Raw genomic sequence first — 18903 nt, forward strand, 5'->3', positions numbered from 1 at the left:
TAGCCTTTCTCTCAGGGCCCTAATGGATCTATGTGACCTTTCTTGCATGCATGCTCCTCCTTTTTTTGGAACCCCTCCATGGCTGGGGCTGGACAGAATGCTTGTCGAGGCGGTATAATCTAAAACCAAACCGGGATTACTACTTACATTTGCAGCGTTGCTCGTTTACACCTACTGATATTCATCCGCCTTGCAGTTAGCTGATGGCGCTAACTCTCGCCTCTCTGTGTAATCGGTGTATTGCTACTGTTGCACGTTATCATTTATTTTCCTTCACAAAATAATCCGATCATGTCTGTCGTTCCGTTTTTTGAAGACAGTTGGTCTCCGCGGCGGGATGAAGTATGATAGGCGATAAACGCTCAGAGCAACACGGAGAGAGCATCTCCGAATAATCCATCTGTACATCGTGGGGGGAGAAGATGAAGACCATGATGGCTTCGATGAAAACAGCATTACTCGTATTTCTACATTGGGGTGAGTACAGCCGTGCAGTCTGTATTGTACCTGTTTGCTCTGCACACAATGGCTAAAACCGCATCTCCATCTGTCACATGGAGATGCATTTGCATGATTGTTCCTTCCGACCGACCAATCCGACTATTCATTATATTATTTGCAGATTTATTCTCATGAGTTGGACCTTTTTCTGTGCATGTAAACCTAGCTGCTTCTATGGGACACGTTATCGCATGTCTGTGGTCTGCAATTTGATTGCATAACAATCCAAATGGAAAAGTGACAGGACAGTCCACTGACTATCAAACAAAAATCACTGAGGACTACGGGATATTTGATGGCTGTGGAGCTGGTTGTGATAGAGAAACAGGTGTTTTGGGCCAATAAAAATGTCCAGGAATATCCAGGAAGTCCCAAGCAAAAGTGATAACATCAGTAGGACTCTATAATGCTATTTACACAATGTTTTTTTTGTTACCCTTTTTAATGCCTCTAGTTTTATAGTTTGAATTGTGTCATTTTATGCTTTTATCACTTGTTTTATCTCCTTAGTGTGTTTTGTTTTAGGTTACTTCACCAAAAGCAAATTCCTATCAGCTATGATTGAAATGGCAATAAAGTTTTGAATGTTGTATACATTAAAGAGTGACAAAGATGCTGAAAAGGTCAGCTGCACTACACAAATAAGACTTTATTATAGTATATGACACTCATCCATACCAAACAGAAATAGATAAAGATGACCTCACATTTTAGATACATCTTCTTCATTTTTTGACCAAACAGTCAATACATAACATGTCAGATTGAATGAAGATTGAATTTTATCTCCCTGCTCACATTAATAATAATTATATGAATCGTATCTAATAGCCAAATAGACAGGGTTCCTTGTATCAGTCCTGTGGTCCAACATGCATCTGGGTTCTTAATAAGAAAAGTGGGGCTCCTCCGTGTTGCACAGTTTCTACTCAAGACAGAATTGAGCATTGTCATGAGCTGCGGTGTCTCCCAGCCCTCTCGGTCTGAGCCCAATGTTAATTAGGACTTGATCCGCTTAAGTCTCCCACTAGTCTCCCATGTCATTATCTATGGGCGTGTTGTCATCGGGTCATAGCTCGGCCTGTGAGAAAGCTCCAGTTGTTTTTAGGTCTGTCTGACTTACACACACACACACACACACACACACACAGACACACACACACACAGACAGACAGACAGACAGACAGACACACACACACACACACACACACACACACACACACACACAGACACACAGACAGGCGTGGAGTGCCAAAACGCACCCATCTAGTATTTCTAGTTGTTCAGGTAGTTGGATCAGCTTTAGGTGAGGGGTTAAAGGGTGTGTGTTAGTTGGGTGCTGATCCTTTCTTCTGTGCAGTTTGTGGGTGTATGTTTGTTGGCTGTTATATTGGGATAATTACCTCTTATTTGCATTTTGAGATGATTAGTTTATTTCTCAGCTTTTGGCACCACTTGTAAATTTAAATCACTTGGTAGGCAACCAGCAATAAAAAAATTTAATACATTTTTATGGTTTCTTCCCACAATATGGAACAAGTTATTTAAGAGATCAGTTATGTGACCTCTGGCTGGCCGGTCCACTTTAATAACTAAATGTCAATAAATATCCAATTATATCAATCTCAACTTGTGTGAGCTATTTGGGTTTTCTAGCTTTGAATTTATTTAATTATCTTACACCATGTTTTTAATAGGAATTCTGATACTCACCTCTGATGTGACCAATCTACAGTAAATACAGTTTCTGTTTTAATGTCCTTATCAGTGTTTCTGCTTTTTAATTTTGGGGAAAAGAGAGCACTGCTACTTGGTATCAGCTAATACCCTGAGTTAAGGCGTCGGAGTCGAGAAAAAGCCCGGTGCATCCCTAGTTTTTAATGTACACAACTTCCATAGTTAGTTGTAGAGCTACTCTTAAATTCTTCTTTATCTTATCCATTTAGTTATCATTTGGCCTCTTTATCAGTTGGTTAAAATGAACAGAAATGTGTGTATTAAATAATAAATGAATAAATAATAATACAAATCTATAAAGAAATCAAGTCTGAAACAACAAAACAATGCTTGATGACATCTCAGATTACTCTTCTCAGCTCCCTTCTTTTAAAAGAGAAAAATTATTACTTTATGTACATACCCTTATCATGAGAGAATAGTAATGGCATGAGAAGTTTCAGTGCCTGTGTCTGAAAGAGGGTTTCAGTATTTCAATAGCAGAGCTCTATAGCTGTTTCAGAGGAGTTCCAGGGGAAGTGAGGTATGCTGCCAGACAATGAGACTCAGTGAAATACAATGACGCTTGAACCTGAAAGCTTGAAACCCCTGAGGCACTCACACTGTTTTTACTTATAACCAGAACGCTGAAAATCTCCCATGTAATCAGGTTTCTATTAAACAGTAAGGTGACGGGGAGCTAGAATACATTTCAATTTCCCCTTTTGGCCTGAGTGAAGTATTTTCACTCAGTTTCAGTGTGATTTGCAGTTTGGAGATATTAACTTTAGCTCATTCTAAAACAATGCACTCAGTGACCTTCCGTTTTTGCTGCTTTAAGCACTGAAAAATTACATTTGTGTATTTTAACATTTCTAAATACTGTATAATCACACAGCTGCTCTAAATTAAACTTCAGGATATTAAAATGAGCATATCAATATTTTCTGACCATTTTATAGACAGATTAATGAATTGTTTGAAAATATAATTGGAATTTGAATCAATAACAAAAATAATTATTGTTATTCACAGCATTAGCACTTTTTGAATGTTATTTTACTGTATTGGAGTGAGATACAACCAGTTTCAGCTGAAACTAGCTCAATGTAGCACTGTGAGAGAACAAGCTAGTTTCATTCTGTTTGTTAGTGAACTGTTTCTTTTAAATTAACCCAAATTGCCAATAGTTTATGCCAGGAATCTCACTAAGATGATTGTATTTAATTTATAAAAAATGTCATTGAATTCAGAGGAAGCTGGCCCCCTCCTAGCCCCAGCTTGAGTGTTTTTTCTCCTATGCTATTTAATGTATTGATTCCCTGTTAGCCGATCATCAGCTCAGGATATTGATCTGTGAGCCTATGTACCAAACATGCTGCACGTTGATACTGTGACCCACAGAAATTGACATTGTTTCCAATTTTTCCTGCTCGTTCGTCACCATCTTTCACACTCTTTCTGTCTCAATTTTTCTTTCACAGTGCTCCAGTACGCTGTGTGTCGCGATGTATTTGTTCCTGCTGGGACCCTCTACCGCGTCGCAGGGTTCCCCCTCTCCCTGCCCTGCGCTGTATCAGGGTACGAAGGTCCACGTACGCAGGACTTTGAGTGGTTCCTGTACAGGGATGATGCTGCTGGGAAGCAGATTGGAGTGGTGTCCACCAGGGACAAGGGCTTCCCTTACGCCCCTTTCCAGGCCCGGGTGAGGAGTGGGGAGGTGAGGGTGGAGAGGGACTCAGAGGACAAAGTCCGGCTAGTGATCCAGAGGCTCCGGGCTGAAGACCAGGGGAAGTACGAGTGCTACACACCCAGCACAGACAGCACCTACCAGGGAAACTACAGCGCAACAGTGCCTGTCAAAGGTAAGAGAGATATATGTAATAAGTGCAATTGCTCTTGGGGGAATTGTTGGGTTTCTGTAAATGATATGTGGTATAGACGTACACTATCTAGAAAGTGTCCTGAGATAACTTCTGTTATAATTTGACACTATTAATAAAATTGAATGAAATGGAATATATATTGAATAGTTTTGGGTGGAACGATGGAGTTCTATGGCACACAGGAATAAGATACATCATAATTGTTAGTAAAATCTATTCATTGTTGGTTTTAGTCTTTTCATGGGATTTGTTGAATATAAAATAAATAGATATCACTAAGAGGGGCCTCTCTGGGATTAGAATTAGGAGAGCCAAGATAGCAGCAGCAGTACATAGAACGTATAACAGAGGTCACAAACTAGGGTTGGGCGGTAATATGGTATACCGCAGGGTCTTAAAAATAGCAACGGTATCAGTTTCAATACCGTCATTAAAAAAAAAATGCAATGCACTTATATAGGAGACAAGGATTAAATATAATTTATGTAATTATGTGTGGTTGTCATCACGTGACAGTGTGGGGGAGAAAGTCGTTTTTTTGTAAGTTGTTGTTATGTTATTATTGTTTCAGTATTAGTGTTTGGTATTCAGTTTCTGAACGGTGCACAAGCCAACAGTTTGGTGACGCCGTCTGAGCCTTACGTCATAATTTTTAATTAGTCACGGTAATACCGTATACCGCGGTAAAATAGAGAGGAGGTTTGACGGTATCAAAATTTGGATACCGCCCAACCCTATCACAAACATACAACACCGACATAAAATGGATGAAGAAAATAAGCAGGGATCAATAATACAGATGAGATGAGAATGTTAAAGTAGAATTGATAGAATATTAACAGTCCCATTACCTTTAGAAAGATATGAAAACAGAGATGCAATAAAACTGGTTTCTTTTCTTCATTTTTTTTTGTAGAAAGCATGTAAATATTATTACAGTAATGTATTCGAAAATAATTGTTTTGGTATCGGTACCAAAACCCTTGTATTATATCACCAACTACAACTGCAACTTTTTCAAACGATTCCCAAACCTAGTCCCAAACTCATCATAGTTTAGCTGTGACGTATAGTGGAAACCAGCAAACTGTATTCCAGTTCTGTCATGGGGGTTACCGTATGAGAAGATGTTATCAGCAACTCTGCACTATGTGAGCCAGATGGATGACATTTATTAATTATTATTGTGTGTTTAACTTGGTGCACAATGACATTCCTAATGTCTGAGCTGTTATTTATACTTGCCATCTGGATTTTTTCTTTCTGTTACTCTTTCTTTTTACGAAGATCCATTTGCTCTCGCTATCCAACATATTTTGACAATTTTCCACATGGTTACCAACTCTGTTTCTATCTTCTTTGTGTACCACTAAGTTTATTTTTGTAAGATGCTGGGTATAGGTTTTGCTGCTAAAGTGTGTTATCATCATAGCCAGCAAATCCCCCTTTCTTTGGCAAAGCTAGTGCCCAAATCTAAGGGTGGTAAACGACTTGCAGTCACTCTCAGCAACCCATTTCATGATTTGCCTTTGTGTTCTAAACATAGAAATGTCTAAACAGCATACAGGCAATAGAAATTAAATTTGGCATATTTTTTCCTCCCATCTGGCTCCTGTAGCCTCATGTTGTAATGTAATTGTCTGTTTCTATCTCTTTGTTCACGTGCAGTGATCCCCGATACACTCCAGATTAGCTATTCCCGCTTACTTGCAGGCCAGCCTGTGCCAGAGGGGGCCGAATTAACGCTGACATGCTCAGCCGGCATCCAATCGGAGCAGCTCACCCATCTGTCCATCATGTTTGGGAAGCGTAGTGATGGAGAGGGTTTGGGAAGTGGAGCAGGAGGGGTGGTCAGCACCGTTAGAGAGATTATCTCCATCGACAAGCTGCTGGGGGTCGTCCCCGGACATTTGTACAAGAAGCGGTACAATGATGGAGAGATCACGTTGGAGAAGAGGAACGGGGAGGCTGGACAGGATGTGTACGTGATGAAGATGAGAGTGGTGCAGCCGGACGACACCGGCTCGTATTTCTGTGAGGCCTCGCAGTGGATTCTGGACCCTGATCGATCATGGCAGAAGATAGCACAGAGGACGCTGGATATTGGCAACTTGACCGTTCAGCAACTAGGTTAGTGTGACTTTGAAACTGTGCCAGTTATTTAGATTAACATTTGCCAAAACTATATGACAGCATGTGACAAATGCCATAGTCATACTGCAACAAGTGATCATTGTTTAAACAACATACATTTAAAGGATGATTAAGGTAGTAATCAAATCTTACAGCACACTGTGGAAAGAAGTTCTCACATAAAGTTGGTTGCTCCAGTTACAGAATAAACCAGAGACAACAATAGCAAAACAGCTGAAGTTTGGTTTGTACTTGTCAGTTCAAGACTCTATATGCTTGCTCAATGTGGCGTCAGTCGGCCTGGACTTGTAGTCCTGTTAAGTACATTGGACTCTTTCCAGATTTCAGGCTAAAGCCCTGAATGTTTGTGTTACTTACAGTTCAATTGAATGGCTGACAGAGCAGTGTACTGACTGGATAGGTAGGGGGGGATGATTAAACACGTAACTGGATACACATCTCTAGTCAAGTTGTTGCCTAGTTTGTTGGCTGATTAAGTGCTTTCTGATTAGCTGCCTGAATGGCTGAGTTTGTCCTCCCTTGCTGGGTGGATGGATGGACATCTTACTATTAGAGCTGCAAGTACGATTATTCTCATTATCGATTAATCTGCTGACTATTTTCTTGATTAATCAATTCATATTTTTGTCTATAAAACAGTGAAAGATGCCCATCACAATACTTAGAGCCCAAAGTGACTTTATCAAATATCTGGTTTTGTTGTACTATACAATTTACTATAATGTAAGACTAAGAAAAGCAGCAAATTCTCACATTTGAGAACCTAAAACTATTCTAACTAACTAAATTCAACTCACTTTGTGTTCATGATGTCTGCTGTCAAACCACTTGACTGAAAAGCTTGATGCTCAGCTCTCTTGCTGATTATCCAGCTGGATTTGACCGGTCGATAGCTGGCTGCCGCTTGGCTCAATTTAAATTCTAAAGAGCTTGTGTAGATCTGGAGGATTAAGTAATCTTTCCTCCCACTTTGGCTTCTTGTAGCCCGCAAAGAGGATGACTATGTTTCTGTCAGACTGCTGTGTCCATTACTATCAGAACAGCTTCCTAAAATATTTTTTACATGTTTGCTCATAGGAAAATTCTGTGTGTAAGTTTAATATTGAATTATTGTAACCACTTTTTTTTTTTAATAATTGTTCTTTTTATGTTGCTGATGAGGTACAAACAACTTCTTAGTACTAAGTATTGGAACTAAAATGTATTTAGGTCAATTGTTTTCTCTTCAGTAATAAAATTGAAGCAGAAGTTGAAGCATTGAATGTCATTAATGTATGCATTGTTTTTTTTCCGACACTCGCTGACAAGCACTATTTAGTTCTGTATTTTCTGGCCCCTGTTGTCTGACTAATACAATAGTCTGACGAGTCTCCTTTTGTTTCCATAAATAATGTGTCTATTATTCTAGATCGATCTGTGTCTAGAGAAGTGTTAAATGTGACTTCGCTCACACAATGGACCAGTGTTTATATCTTCTAATTATACCAGGTTATTAATATCAAAACACTACTACTACTTTAATTCATTACACAAAGTAGCTGTTATGCTTTATTTGTATGTCCACACAGTAATTTCATTAATATGCAAGTATATCTTTCATTGAGCAGTAATAGAAAATTGCATTTCAAGTTTAAGATAATTATAATATAATAACATTATTACAATCATAGTGGGAATTCCTGTTCATGTTGTAAAAGTGAGTGTGCATTAGGTTAGGAATATTTTCTTGTGCCCGCTCATCACTGATTGCATATACTCTATCTATAGTGTGTCAGTTCAACCAACATGTGATTTAAACAATTTTACGAGGCATGAAGTTAGGGGCCTAAGGCAGTAATTTGCATGACAAAAATTAAGATTAGAGGAAAGTCTAAAAAAATATGACTATTAATTTGAGAAGAACAAATGTGTTTTTTCCTGCTTTCCCATCCCTTTTAAGCATCATAAGAGCCCTCAGATTTATTTTACAACACTTTTTGGGGGTCACTGATCTGGAAAATCTAATACAGTAGGCTCTGTACAGAAAATGTAATTATCCTAATCATTGTTTTTTTTTTTATTGTGTTCCATTTTGTTACATGCTGTAATAACCAATTTCTAATGTTTGCTTTGTGGTTGAGGTGGTAATCCATTTTAATCTGAGCAATACATATGTAATGCACTACAGAGGCCACTCTAGCTTTCCCAAAGAAATCATACTCATTGTATATTTCTTCTTCCTGTGAAGACATTTACCGTCAGAATCTAAGTGCTTGTTTGAGGCCCTCCATTACAGAGGATTTTCTGTACTTTCACTTTTACTAAGCTGTCTCCCGTTACCTCTTTAATTCACCAGCAGAGTCTCTGAGTATAACATCCTCACCCAGAGGGGAGGAGACCCTGCAGGTTGGTTCCCCTCTTATCCTGACCTGTGAGGTGTTGGGGCTGCCGTCTGAAGTAAACTCGGGCCTGCTGGTTCAGTGGATGAAGAGGGGATCAGCAAGCAGCGATGTAACCGGGACCGGGGGAGTCGAGGTACTGTGTCTCATTCTGACTTATTTATATTATATTGCTCAATGTGTGTGATTGTATATAGTGGGACCATGTAGAGGTGTTGGTGTGTTTGTTTTGCACCTGCACAGTATAACTGAGGGTTATCTTAATATTTCAAGTATGTAAGTGAATGCACATATCAGCGAAAGAGGGAATGTTTGTAATACCTATGTTTAAAAACTTTCTTAATTGTATTACTTACACTCTTTTCATACTGCACTAAAAAAATCTGTGCAGTATGAAAATCAGTTTGCAAAAGATTTGCAGACGTGGGTGGGTAATCCATCACAGTCACCATTAAGTCCAATTTATTCTCTGTCATAGTTGCATTAAAGATAGATTTCAAATAATTGAATGTGTGGTGTGTTCATGTGCTGGAGGCAAAGTTCTGATAAATGATACTTGAGAATTGGCTTTCAAACAGCAGTAGCAGTCATAAAATTGACATTTTGGTTTTCATGACGTTGGCGTTTGATCGACGTCATCATCCTGGCAACACTTAATAATAAAGTATTCACAGTTTCTAGCAAACTGCCTAAAATAAATCACATTTCGATTCACAATCCAACACATACTGACACACTGTATTTTACGTTAAGGTGGAGGTGGCCCGGATGAGCCCAGACGGTGTTGTGAGCTGGGGGGATGACCTCAGCCGAGCTAGCGGGGGCTCTCTGGAGAAAGTGGCTAAGGGGAGGTACTCTCTGAAGCTGTTCTCAGCCCAACCCTTAGACTCGGGGGTGTATCGGTGTGTGGTCAGTGTTTACGCTGGAAGAGGAAACCCTGGCCCCGATACTCCTGCAACACTCACCCAGAGGTCTGAGGGAGTCACCGTGAACCTCAAGAGCAAAGGTAAGAGGTGTACTCACGTCCTCAGTGGGACACACAGGCTTCATATATCAGTGATTCCCCTTTTCTCTCTACTGTTGATAACATTTTCTGTGATAGTTTGGTCCAAGAAATTCTAGTAAATTCATAAAACTTTCAGTTTTTTTCTGAAAAAATGTTTTTTACCAAAAACGGAACGTCAGGGATAAATAATAAGTTAGTGTAGTATTCCAGTGCTCAAGGTGGACTGCCCAAATTGGAATCTGTGGTTTGATTCTCTTCATATTTATCATGTATGTTTGAATGTACCACTTCCCTCTACAGATGTGCTAGTTGCAGCTGTGGCTCAGCTCCCTCGAGGCCCCCTTTTAAAAAGAGGCAGCACCATCACCCTAATCTGCAACGCCACCGTGACAACCACAGGTCCCGCCCAGGCACAGGTGCAGTGGCTGCGTTGGCCAATCCCTGAACGAGTTATCAAGAAGGAACAGAGCCCAGCATCTGATGTTACTCTCCCAGACCCCCCTACGGAGGAAACCCCCAGGCTGGTAGCCAGCCTCATGTACGACGGTGTTGCAAAGATCTACACCAACGGTAGCGAGGTTAGCGTTGACCGCCTGTCAGCTGGCAGCTACAGACTGAGGGTCCACGCAGCAACAATGGATGATCAGGGCATGTATGCGTGTCATGCCCAGGCGTGGGGTCAGGACCCGCATGGACGCTGGTACGACACGGGGGCCAACGCAGAGTCAAATCCAGTGACTGTGTACCTGTATGCCAGAGGTAAGAGTCTCCCAAGGATGTGTTTTGTAATGATCATATGATCGTGGATAAATGTAACAGATTAAAAATAGACCCACTTTATGAACTATCCGAGCACGGCTCTCCTTCACACTCCCACAGTTAAACACATTCACATCTGGAAGCTGCCCAGTACAACTAACGGCTGATCTGTCGGCTGCTGAGCACCTCCACTGGAGCAATTCAGAGAGTTTTTTTCCTAAATGACACTTTTCTACTGAATGTAGCCTACTGCATATATTTCTTTTTCCCATTTATTTCCCTATCTGAAAGTGGGTTATATTAGACAATTCAAATTTATGGATTTTTCTTTTACAAATGTCAGTTTACATCCTTTTTCTTTCTCATTTCTTCTTCTCCCAGCTGCTGACCTCCTCCTTATCCCTTTGGTTATTGGAGTCTCCTCTGCCTTGTTTGTGGGCATCGTCATCATTGCAACAGTAACCTGTTGCTTCATGAAGCGACTGGCGAGGCAGCGTACACCAAAATAGGTGTCCATTGTCGCCATCTGTCTGAAGTCTGAATGTCTGCAGAGGCACAAAGAGGTGATGCACAGAACACATTGGATGAAAATGCAAAGAAATAACTTCTCAACTAAAATGAAGTGAAAAATCACCTGTCAACCTGTTAGCTGATTTTCTGTGTTTTGACCTACCTGTTTAACAATCAATGCCAAAAGATTCTGTTTTATATTCTCTCGTATTTTTATATCTGAACCTTCTCTGAAAACACACACGTTAGTGAATGCTGCATCACACACCAGTAGGCGTAATAATCTAGATTTTGAATCTCCCATCCAATGACCCTTAGTGGGCAAAGACTTACACATTTTTGGGTCTGTTTCCACCTTAACAGTAAAAGCTTAACCCACCTTTTTAACAATCCCTTTGTCCCAGCCTGTCATTTTGTTTCAAATGGAAAAGGGTAAAGATACACAAGATACGCAAGATTTTTGTGATAAGGTCAAAAGTAAAGAAGGTACTGCAGGTTTGTTTTGAGTCTCTCAGATGTGAGGAATCCCATTGATACCATAAAAGTATTGTTTCTATAGAAAAGCAAAGCAAACTGCCCCCTCAGAAGTCGTAGTATGTTTGTTACGGTATAAAAGTACCAAATGGTTTCTTAGCCTGTCAGATGTTTTGTATGATGCTGATAATGCAGATCATCCTACAGTACATAGAGTAATGGTTCTATTTTCACACAAACAATATTCTGTGGTTTTAAAAATCGTTAATACTGTTTCAGTTGTTCCTTCCCTCGAACTGCATGTTTTTTTTTTTTTATTACGTACATGTTTAAATGTCTGTGCATGGTTAAGCCTCTAGCTGCAACTGACAGTAACATGAATGCTGATGGCAGCAGTTCAGCCTCCAGAAATGTAATATGAGCAGGGACCTTCCACCACTCTGCATGTAAACAAAGTCTCTGTCTGTTACTTAATAAGGAAGCCGCTGGCTGGGGGCTTTCTGATGCCAAGACCAATTGAGTACCAATTCTAATGCGTTCCTCGCCTGTGACGCTTCACGCTGAAGTGAGATTTCTATACGGACTTTAGATTTGACAAAGAGAAATGGAAGAGATATCCATTATGCACTGAGCTAAAATATGTAAATATTGTATGGCGTTTAGCTGTTTTATTTTTCTTAATGTGAGCAAGACTATGCTGTGTTTGGCAAAGCACCTATGTTTAACATTCTGCAGCATTCTGTTCTGCTCTTTTGAAGCACTTGGACACAAATGGAACTGGGACCAAAGCCCCTGGGTATCCTTCTTTGACTTGATTTTATTCCAGCTTAAAAGTCACTTCTTTGCTGTACTTGAGCGAATACGTTTGTGTTTTTTTTTTTCTCTTTTGCGTGATTTATGGTTTCTTTGCTCTTGTGACTGAGACAGAAAAACAGTACTGTGAAAAAGAATCCCATGTTTGTTACACTAAGTAACAGAAAAACTGTTGTTGTTCACACTGTTTAGGTTACTTGTCCCCAAGGTGAAAATCTCCTAAGCAGAACATATGACCTGATAGTTTAGTCAAGTCTCACTATCATAGTCATGTGGTTCAAGCCACATATTTCTGCAGCCAAGACTTATTATGACTATAGCCCCTGCTGCTAGCCAACATAAATCTGTTGGACAGATTTACTGTGTCTACTCTCTTATGATGAGTGAAATCCATCCTCCTTTTCCTGTCCAAAGTAACACTTAAAAAAAGTTTGTGTAGGCATGTGAGCATGCACACATTGTGTGATCACTTAAAGTTAGATACATGTTCGTGGAAAGGAGAAAGAAAGTAACATTTGTTGTATCCAGCTTTTGGCTCTCTCATGAAATTATTCCAGTGAGCTATACTTACTTACTTACATACGGTATCAGTCTGTCTTTACTGTCTGTCTCTGTGTCCTGGTGGGTTTTCGATTTGATAGTCCCTCTAAATCGGTCTGTCCTCCCTAACCTGTGCGCTCTAAACCCCTGATTATAAATGTTGTTCACGAACATTAGGGAATAAAATCACAACTCTGATTACTTCCTGAGCCACTTTGTTCCAGATCAACTACTCAAAGCTGATTTGTTCCCCCACATACCCACCAACCACATGATTACACACTTGCACACAGATGCATGTGCACACACAGTACAGCAGTAGCAACAGCAGCAGCACAGTGCTGGCTGGCTGGTATTTGAGATGAAAGTAAGTAGGTATCTGCGTGTTCATCTCTAATCCCTGTTTATGGCAGCAGTCTCTGCCCTTCCCCCTCTCTGTGTGTAACTGAGTAAGTGTGGCTTGCATTTGATTCTTATCAATTTCTGTTTCCTGAAAAATACAGCCAGCTGTTGAAAAGTGTAAAAGCTGCTGTCTAAGTAGTGCTTATGTTTGAGGATATATTAAACCCTTTCATGAAGGTGTTCTGTTTTGTTTGGACTGTTTACTCATGCTTTAATACCACTGTTCCTGAATGCATCTGGCTGCCATCAAAATATAAAGAGGCAGGCTAATGCTCATCGTTTCTTATGGTGCTTTGGCGAACCTGCCAGTTGATAAACCAATAAACCACTCTGGATTAATAATGTCACTTTGGTTTTATTTATTAATTTATTTTCTACTGTTAAAGACAAAAGTCTGTTTTCAGCGGAGTACCTGGAATCTTGAGACAGCTAAGGTATTGCAGGACATTCTGTGTGGAGGGAAATAATCCAGTCTGTCTGAAGTGTTCATGTGCTATTTGAGCATATTTTCCATCTATATAGTATGAAAAAAACATAACATATCTTGTGGTTGCTGCAGTTTCCAAGTTAGGACCAGCCAAGCAGAGGTTTGTATTTCAGCTCAAGTTGATTCTCAGCACTTTGTGATGCAGTTATGGACAGTTTAACAGGCAGAACAATTGTCCAGGTCATAATAAATATATTGTACATGGCTCTTACTGGGATGAGAAATTCCTGATAGAAATAACGCACAAAAAGAATCTGATCTCATCCGGAACAAAAACACTAGACACTTAAACTGCAAGACAGAGCCAAAGTCATGGAGGCTTTTACAGTACAGTGAGAAAGCCTGATGGTTGAGCAATAATCTTGATGCATCTATACTGGCTTCATTACATGCTCAATATCTAATATGACAGCCTTCATTTAATTCATTTATTGTGTAATTCACCAATTAACATGTCATTTAAAGTGCATCACAGCTGCAGAATCAATTTACAAATGAAAATATATGTCTACCATCAGTATACAGACATTTTTGAATCTGTTGCTGGATGATTCAGTTCCATTTGCAAAGCTAAATTAAAGCTGCAATAATCAATATTTTAATATTGACAATGGATCAAATGGATAAAGTAACAAGGTTCACTCTGCCCCTTTTAACACATGCAGTCTTTCCCTGAAATGTGCAGGGACATTTCCTGCATGGCCTCATGTGTGAATGGGAGCAGGGATCGATATGCAGGGAAATCTGTCCCACCAATGTTTCACCTCAGGACCTAGTAACATTCCAGGGTCAATGCTGATATGGCTGTGGTGTGGCTGCAAGCAGAAACATTGCAGGGATAAGCACTGTTGGCTGTCCTATCCCCTATCTATTCTGGCATTGCCATGGCAAGTGTGAAAAGGTGCAAGGCGGAATTGTGAAAATCACTACCGGTGCCTGAAAGGTTATTCCAGTAATTTACCAGGAACTATGTTTGGAAGAGGCTGACAAACCAAAAGATAACTATCCCCAGACTTTGCAGTTTACCTTCAGCTCTAAGAGTGTTTTAGCATATTTCAGCTCATTGTTTTGGTTTACTCTCACTGCTCTCATCAACCTTGTTTCTAGCCGCAGCGGAGCTGTTTTCAGCAAAGAAACCACAGTGTGCTACTTGCCCAGCACCAAACAGCAGACAGACAAAGTTGGCCACTAGCTAGTTAACACAGTGGAGCATTTAGTCTTTATAATTGTCAGATGGCCAGAAACCAAACTCCAAATGAATTACAATGTTGCTCCATGTCTACTGGGTGTGTAAAAAAGCAACTGTTTGCTAAAACAACTTTAAATGGTCATTTATGTCATTGTTGACTTTTCAGCTTGTTCCTCTATACTCCAAAGTGGCCAAATTCTGCTTTAATGAGGGGGGCATTAAGTGATGTAAATTTCGCTTTCATCCAGCAAAGATATCATTTCAAATTGGAGAAGATGTAGAAGTTGGCTCAATAATGGTTAACAAAGACAACTGCATCCATCAAAAAAAGAAGCACTTCATTTATGAATACCTCAATGGAGAAATTCAATTTTTAAAACATGATAGCTCCTTTTATGTAGACTTTAAAAGAAAGCTGGAGATAAAAAGCATGTCAAACAAAATGTAAAATGAAAAAAATAAAAATACAAGAAACAGGTGATTTAATTTTCAAGTATAACATTTGATGAACTATGCCAAATGGAAACACAAATATATGAAATTCTATTATTGACGCTGTATCTGTCCTGCTGTGCCTCTCTGAGCTGCCTTGGTATTACAGTATATCAGTTTACAGAGCATTACGTCACTAATGCAAACACTGTACCAATGTTAATCCTCTTCTTCCTGTATGACTTTAGAGGGACGTGGCAGGCAGACAAACGGAGGCTTTGTGGCAGACTGATAAGACGCTGCGCTGCCTATGGTTGGTTGGTACCAACATACCTTCCCTTCCAACCAATCCCTGACAGCTGAACCAACGCTGGGCCAAGGCAGGATTAAACATGCAACACACACTGCAGGCCTCGTGCCCTTACTGTGGCAAAGCTTGTTCGAAGTTGTCACTGATTTCACCTGTCTTCTGTGAAACGTTTTCTACAACCATGACCAACTTTGTTTTAAATAATTCTATAAAATGCAATTCTACATTTTATTTACAGAGTGTTATGAGTTCCTGGGGGCTTATTATTACAACATTTAAATACATGTAATATTTCAAAGAATTGGCTTCAGTAAAATAGTATATAACTCGTGGAAAATATATACAGTACATACTGTACGCCCCCTATTGATTATGTTGTGCATCACCCAGAAGCCGGGATGTGTGTAGCCTACCTTAGCATTAAGACTGGTAACGGGGAAACAGCTAGCCTGTCAGGAGTCTGCCTACCAGAACCTATTAAGCTCACTAATTAACATGTTGAATCTTGTTAGTTTGATCCGTTCACAGAAAATGGACACATTTGCTCAAAACTTTGCACATAGAGACTTTGTCTGTCAATACATTTTATTAATGTGCAACAGTTTGCTTACAGTACAATATTCTATCAGCCTATTACAATAATCTTTAAAGGACGTTTTACACAGCCTGAATTATTAAACAGTTTACTACTATCAGTACAAAGAAAAACTAGGAATAATTCAGAGGTGATAGATTTGTGGATAACATCACACCTAAATAACAACATAAAGACAAAGGTAAGGACAAAAATCTTGTCACACTAAAAACAGAAAACCTTATATATTTACATGTCTTTCAAGTTCCTTGCTCTTTCCTGTGTTCAGTCAATCATGGTTTTCAGATCTCTATCCTTCATCATTTATCCCTCCAGCCCAGGAGAAAAACAGCATCATCTCTGGTAGCTGCAGGACCACGATCGAGGCGTCACCAACTCCCAGAAGCTATTCTGTTGAGATAGAGTAGAAGAATTGGTCTAAATATGGTATCATTATCTGTAACCCTTTTATACATTTCATCTGTATGATATAAACATCCATTTATCATCACTTAATAATCTCATTTACCGGATGTCACCTCTATTTTTAGACTGCAGTTATCTGTGTAAAGCCATTGTATGTGTGTGTGAATGACGCCACTGGCTTTAGAGGATGCCTTAGCGGGTAGTTCATAGTGGAATAAGTATGTTAAGTACATCTGTGCCCATCTGTCAGGCAAATCATTTACATCTGTGACTTCATCAAACGCTTTGGGAATAAAGGGCAGCTTTTTAAGGGTAAAATACATGTCAGATTTTTTACAAACGTGCCTTTACTCAAAACATGTGGCTTACGTACAAGGGCTTATGTATGTGAATTGGGTGTGTTTGTCTCTTTAAGAACAAATTTATGCACTTTATGTGTGTCTATATAGGCACATAGTCTGTGTAGTAACATATGCTCATGAATGACTGGACATGAGAACAGATGGCAAAACCCGGATGATGAGACAGTGAAAGGAGTTATGGTCAGATTCATCTGGTTGCTGGAGTCTGTATGATGTCCAACATCAAAGTACTCAAGCACCAGTCATGTGATGTTGTTAGGTAGTATTTCTCTTTTTTTCTAGTCTTTTAGTCTATTTATTTGTATTTCAAGTCTATTCACTCACTGGCCTTTTTTTCCATTAAAGTGCCTCAGAAACTGCGGTTCAAAGTGCTGTTTAATGAGGTCATTGAACAGCAGCAGCACACTAGAAATAAACTGCTGTTTCTTTTAAAATCCTCATACATGCAGTCACATGTATCTGTTTATGTATCTGTAGCTCTGTCTATTTTTGATCTTTTTCAATCATGCAGCTTCTCACTGAGTCTAAACCGAGTCCAGTGGGATAGTTGTTCAAGCCTACAAACACCATAATAAATCTCTCAGAGGAATCTCAAAGTTTAGTTACATATGCTTTTATATCTTCTGCTGATAAAAAAAAGGGTCACAAATTGTACTTTCTGTCAGGTTTTATTGATTTCATTTTAAGAAAAATCACTGTTTCTGTTGCCAAGAAAACCAAAAGTTTAATTAAACGCGAGAGAGAAAGCTTGTTTTTGAAGCATGTTTGTGTCACTATAAAATAGAGTGATGTCTGTCTTGTGGAGCTTTTTGAAGGCCTGACTGATTGACCCACTGGACATGTGCAAGCCTACGAAGAAGCAGGTCTGATATCATAAAAAGTAGAGCTATATGAAAGAGTAGAATTAACATCATCCAGCTGTGAAGAAATTAGTTAAACAAGCATAAGTCTGTTCATAGCATGGCCTCCTCAGTACTAGCAGTACACATAGGTGGAGTACGTACCCCTGTCCGAGGGCAATGTATCTGGGCGTACCACTCCTGGCAGTACAGACACACCTGGACGCCCTGACCGAGGAAGAGACACGCCCACATGATGACGTTAAACACAGGGCTCTGTCGCTTGTCGTTCATGGTAAAGTTGAACATCACTAAGAGAGGAAGACATGAGGGAATGTTGTTGTTGATGACTGTTTTTTTGTGTATGATGGAATAAATCTGTAGTTAAATAGTAAGTAAGTAGATGTGAGGCTGCATGTAAGGACAGGGACAAACAGTAAGTGAAAAAATGCAACATTTTGTAAGATTGACAACTCAGAGGACACAATGCACAAGTGTACTCTAAATATAATGACAGTCGTCCCCTGAAAACAGCTACTCAATGGGTGTTGGGAGTGAATAATTACTGATTTTAACTTTGAAGGCTTGAAGGCACAGTCCAGAATGTAGAAGGGGAAATTTACATATTTTTAACAAGCCATTGAATTCAGAGACAGTGTTTTAATTTTAGCAACGGCAAGGAGGTTGACATTCAATATGTTTCTCTCTTTTTCTGTCTCCTTCTCTTCCTTTATTTGAAAGGCATGAATGTTGTCAAATGTTTTCCAGCAGCCAGGTCAGACCACCTGATACCAATCATTTGCGTGTTTATTATTGTGAAGATTGTTCCCTGAATAATGAGTACAACCCTCACCTCCAAAGAGAGCAAAGAGACAGAACATGACGGGATAGAAGAAGCCGAAGCCAATGGCCAAGGCGTACTCATGGACGACAGCAGAGACGATGAACACAGAGAGCATGGCAGCTGTTCGGAATTTCCTATTTGACAGCTGCAGGGATCAGAGGAAGAACAGGGAGAGGCTCAGAGTTCATAGGTCAGGCTGGTTTAGTAGGGAATTTGTATGACTAGAATTACAGGACAAGTTAAACTACTATCTGCACTTTATCATGTAACATGCTACTTTGGAAATACAGACGTCATTCAC

General features: G+C 39.7%; 2 protein-coding genes across 5 annotated transcripts in view; one reads left to right on the plus strand and one right to left on the minus strand.

The window, feature by feature from the left end:
* On the plus strand, nt 1–17666 carry igsf8 (immunoglobulin superfamily, member 8). 4 transcript variants are annotated; one of them, XR_013501892.1, is made up of 8 exons: nt 3–477; nt 3702–4082; nt 5772–6233; nt 8593–8771; nt 9389–9641; nt 9942–10400; nt 10782–10963; nt 15496–17666. XR_013501892.1 is itself a non-coding variant. In XM_078248890.1 (7 exons), the coding sequence occupies exons 1-7, from the start codon at nt 423–425 to the stop codon at nt 10907–10909; spliced, it is 1872 nt and encodes a 623-aa protein (XP_078105016.1). In that variant the 5' UTR covers nt 1–422; the 3' UTR covers nt 10910–13483. The 4 variants fall into 4 exon arrangements, 3 of the variants coding, with proteins under 3 accessions (XP_078105016.1, XP_078105015.1, XP_078105014.1); XM_078248890.1 differs by lacking the exon at nt 15496–17666 and having other exon boundaries at nt 1–477; nt 5817–6233; nt 10782–13483; XM_078248889.1 differs by lacking the exon at nt 15496–17666 and having other exon boundaries at nt 2–477; nt 8596–8771; nt 10782–13483.
* The window catches only part of soat2 (sterol O-acyltransferase 2), a 13563-nt gene continuing 11110 nt past the window's right edge, over nt 16451–18903 (minus strand). The window contains exons 14-16 of the mRNA XM_078248891.1: nt 18612–18747; nt 17924–18069; nt 16451–16542 (exon numbers count right to left, since the gene is read on the minus strand). Coding sequence (XP_078105017.1) covers nt 16486–16542; nt 17924–18069; nt 18612–18747 — 339 coding nt within the window. The 3' untranslated portion in view covers nt 16451–16485. The remainder of the gene's footprint in view (nt 16543–17923; nt 18070–18611; nt 18748–18903) is intronic.

This window comes from Sander vitreus, chromosome 4, assembly GCF_031162955.1.
Source record: "Sander vitreus isolate 19-12246 chromosome 4, sanVit1, whole genome shotgun sequence".
NCBI classification, from domain to species: Eukaryota; Metazoa; Chordata; class Actinopteri; order Perciformes; family Percidae; genus Sander; species Sander vitreus.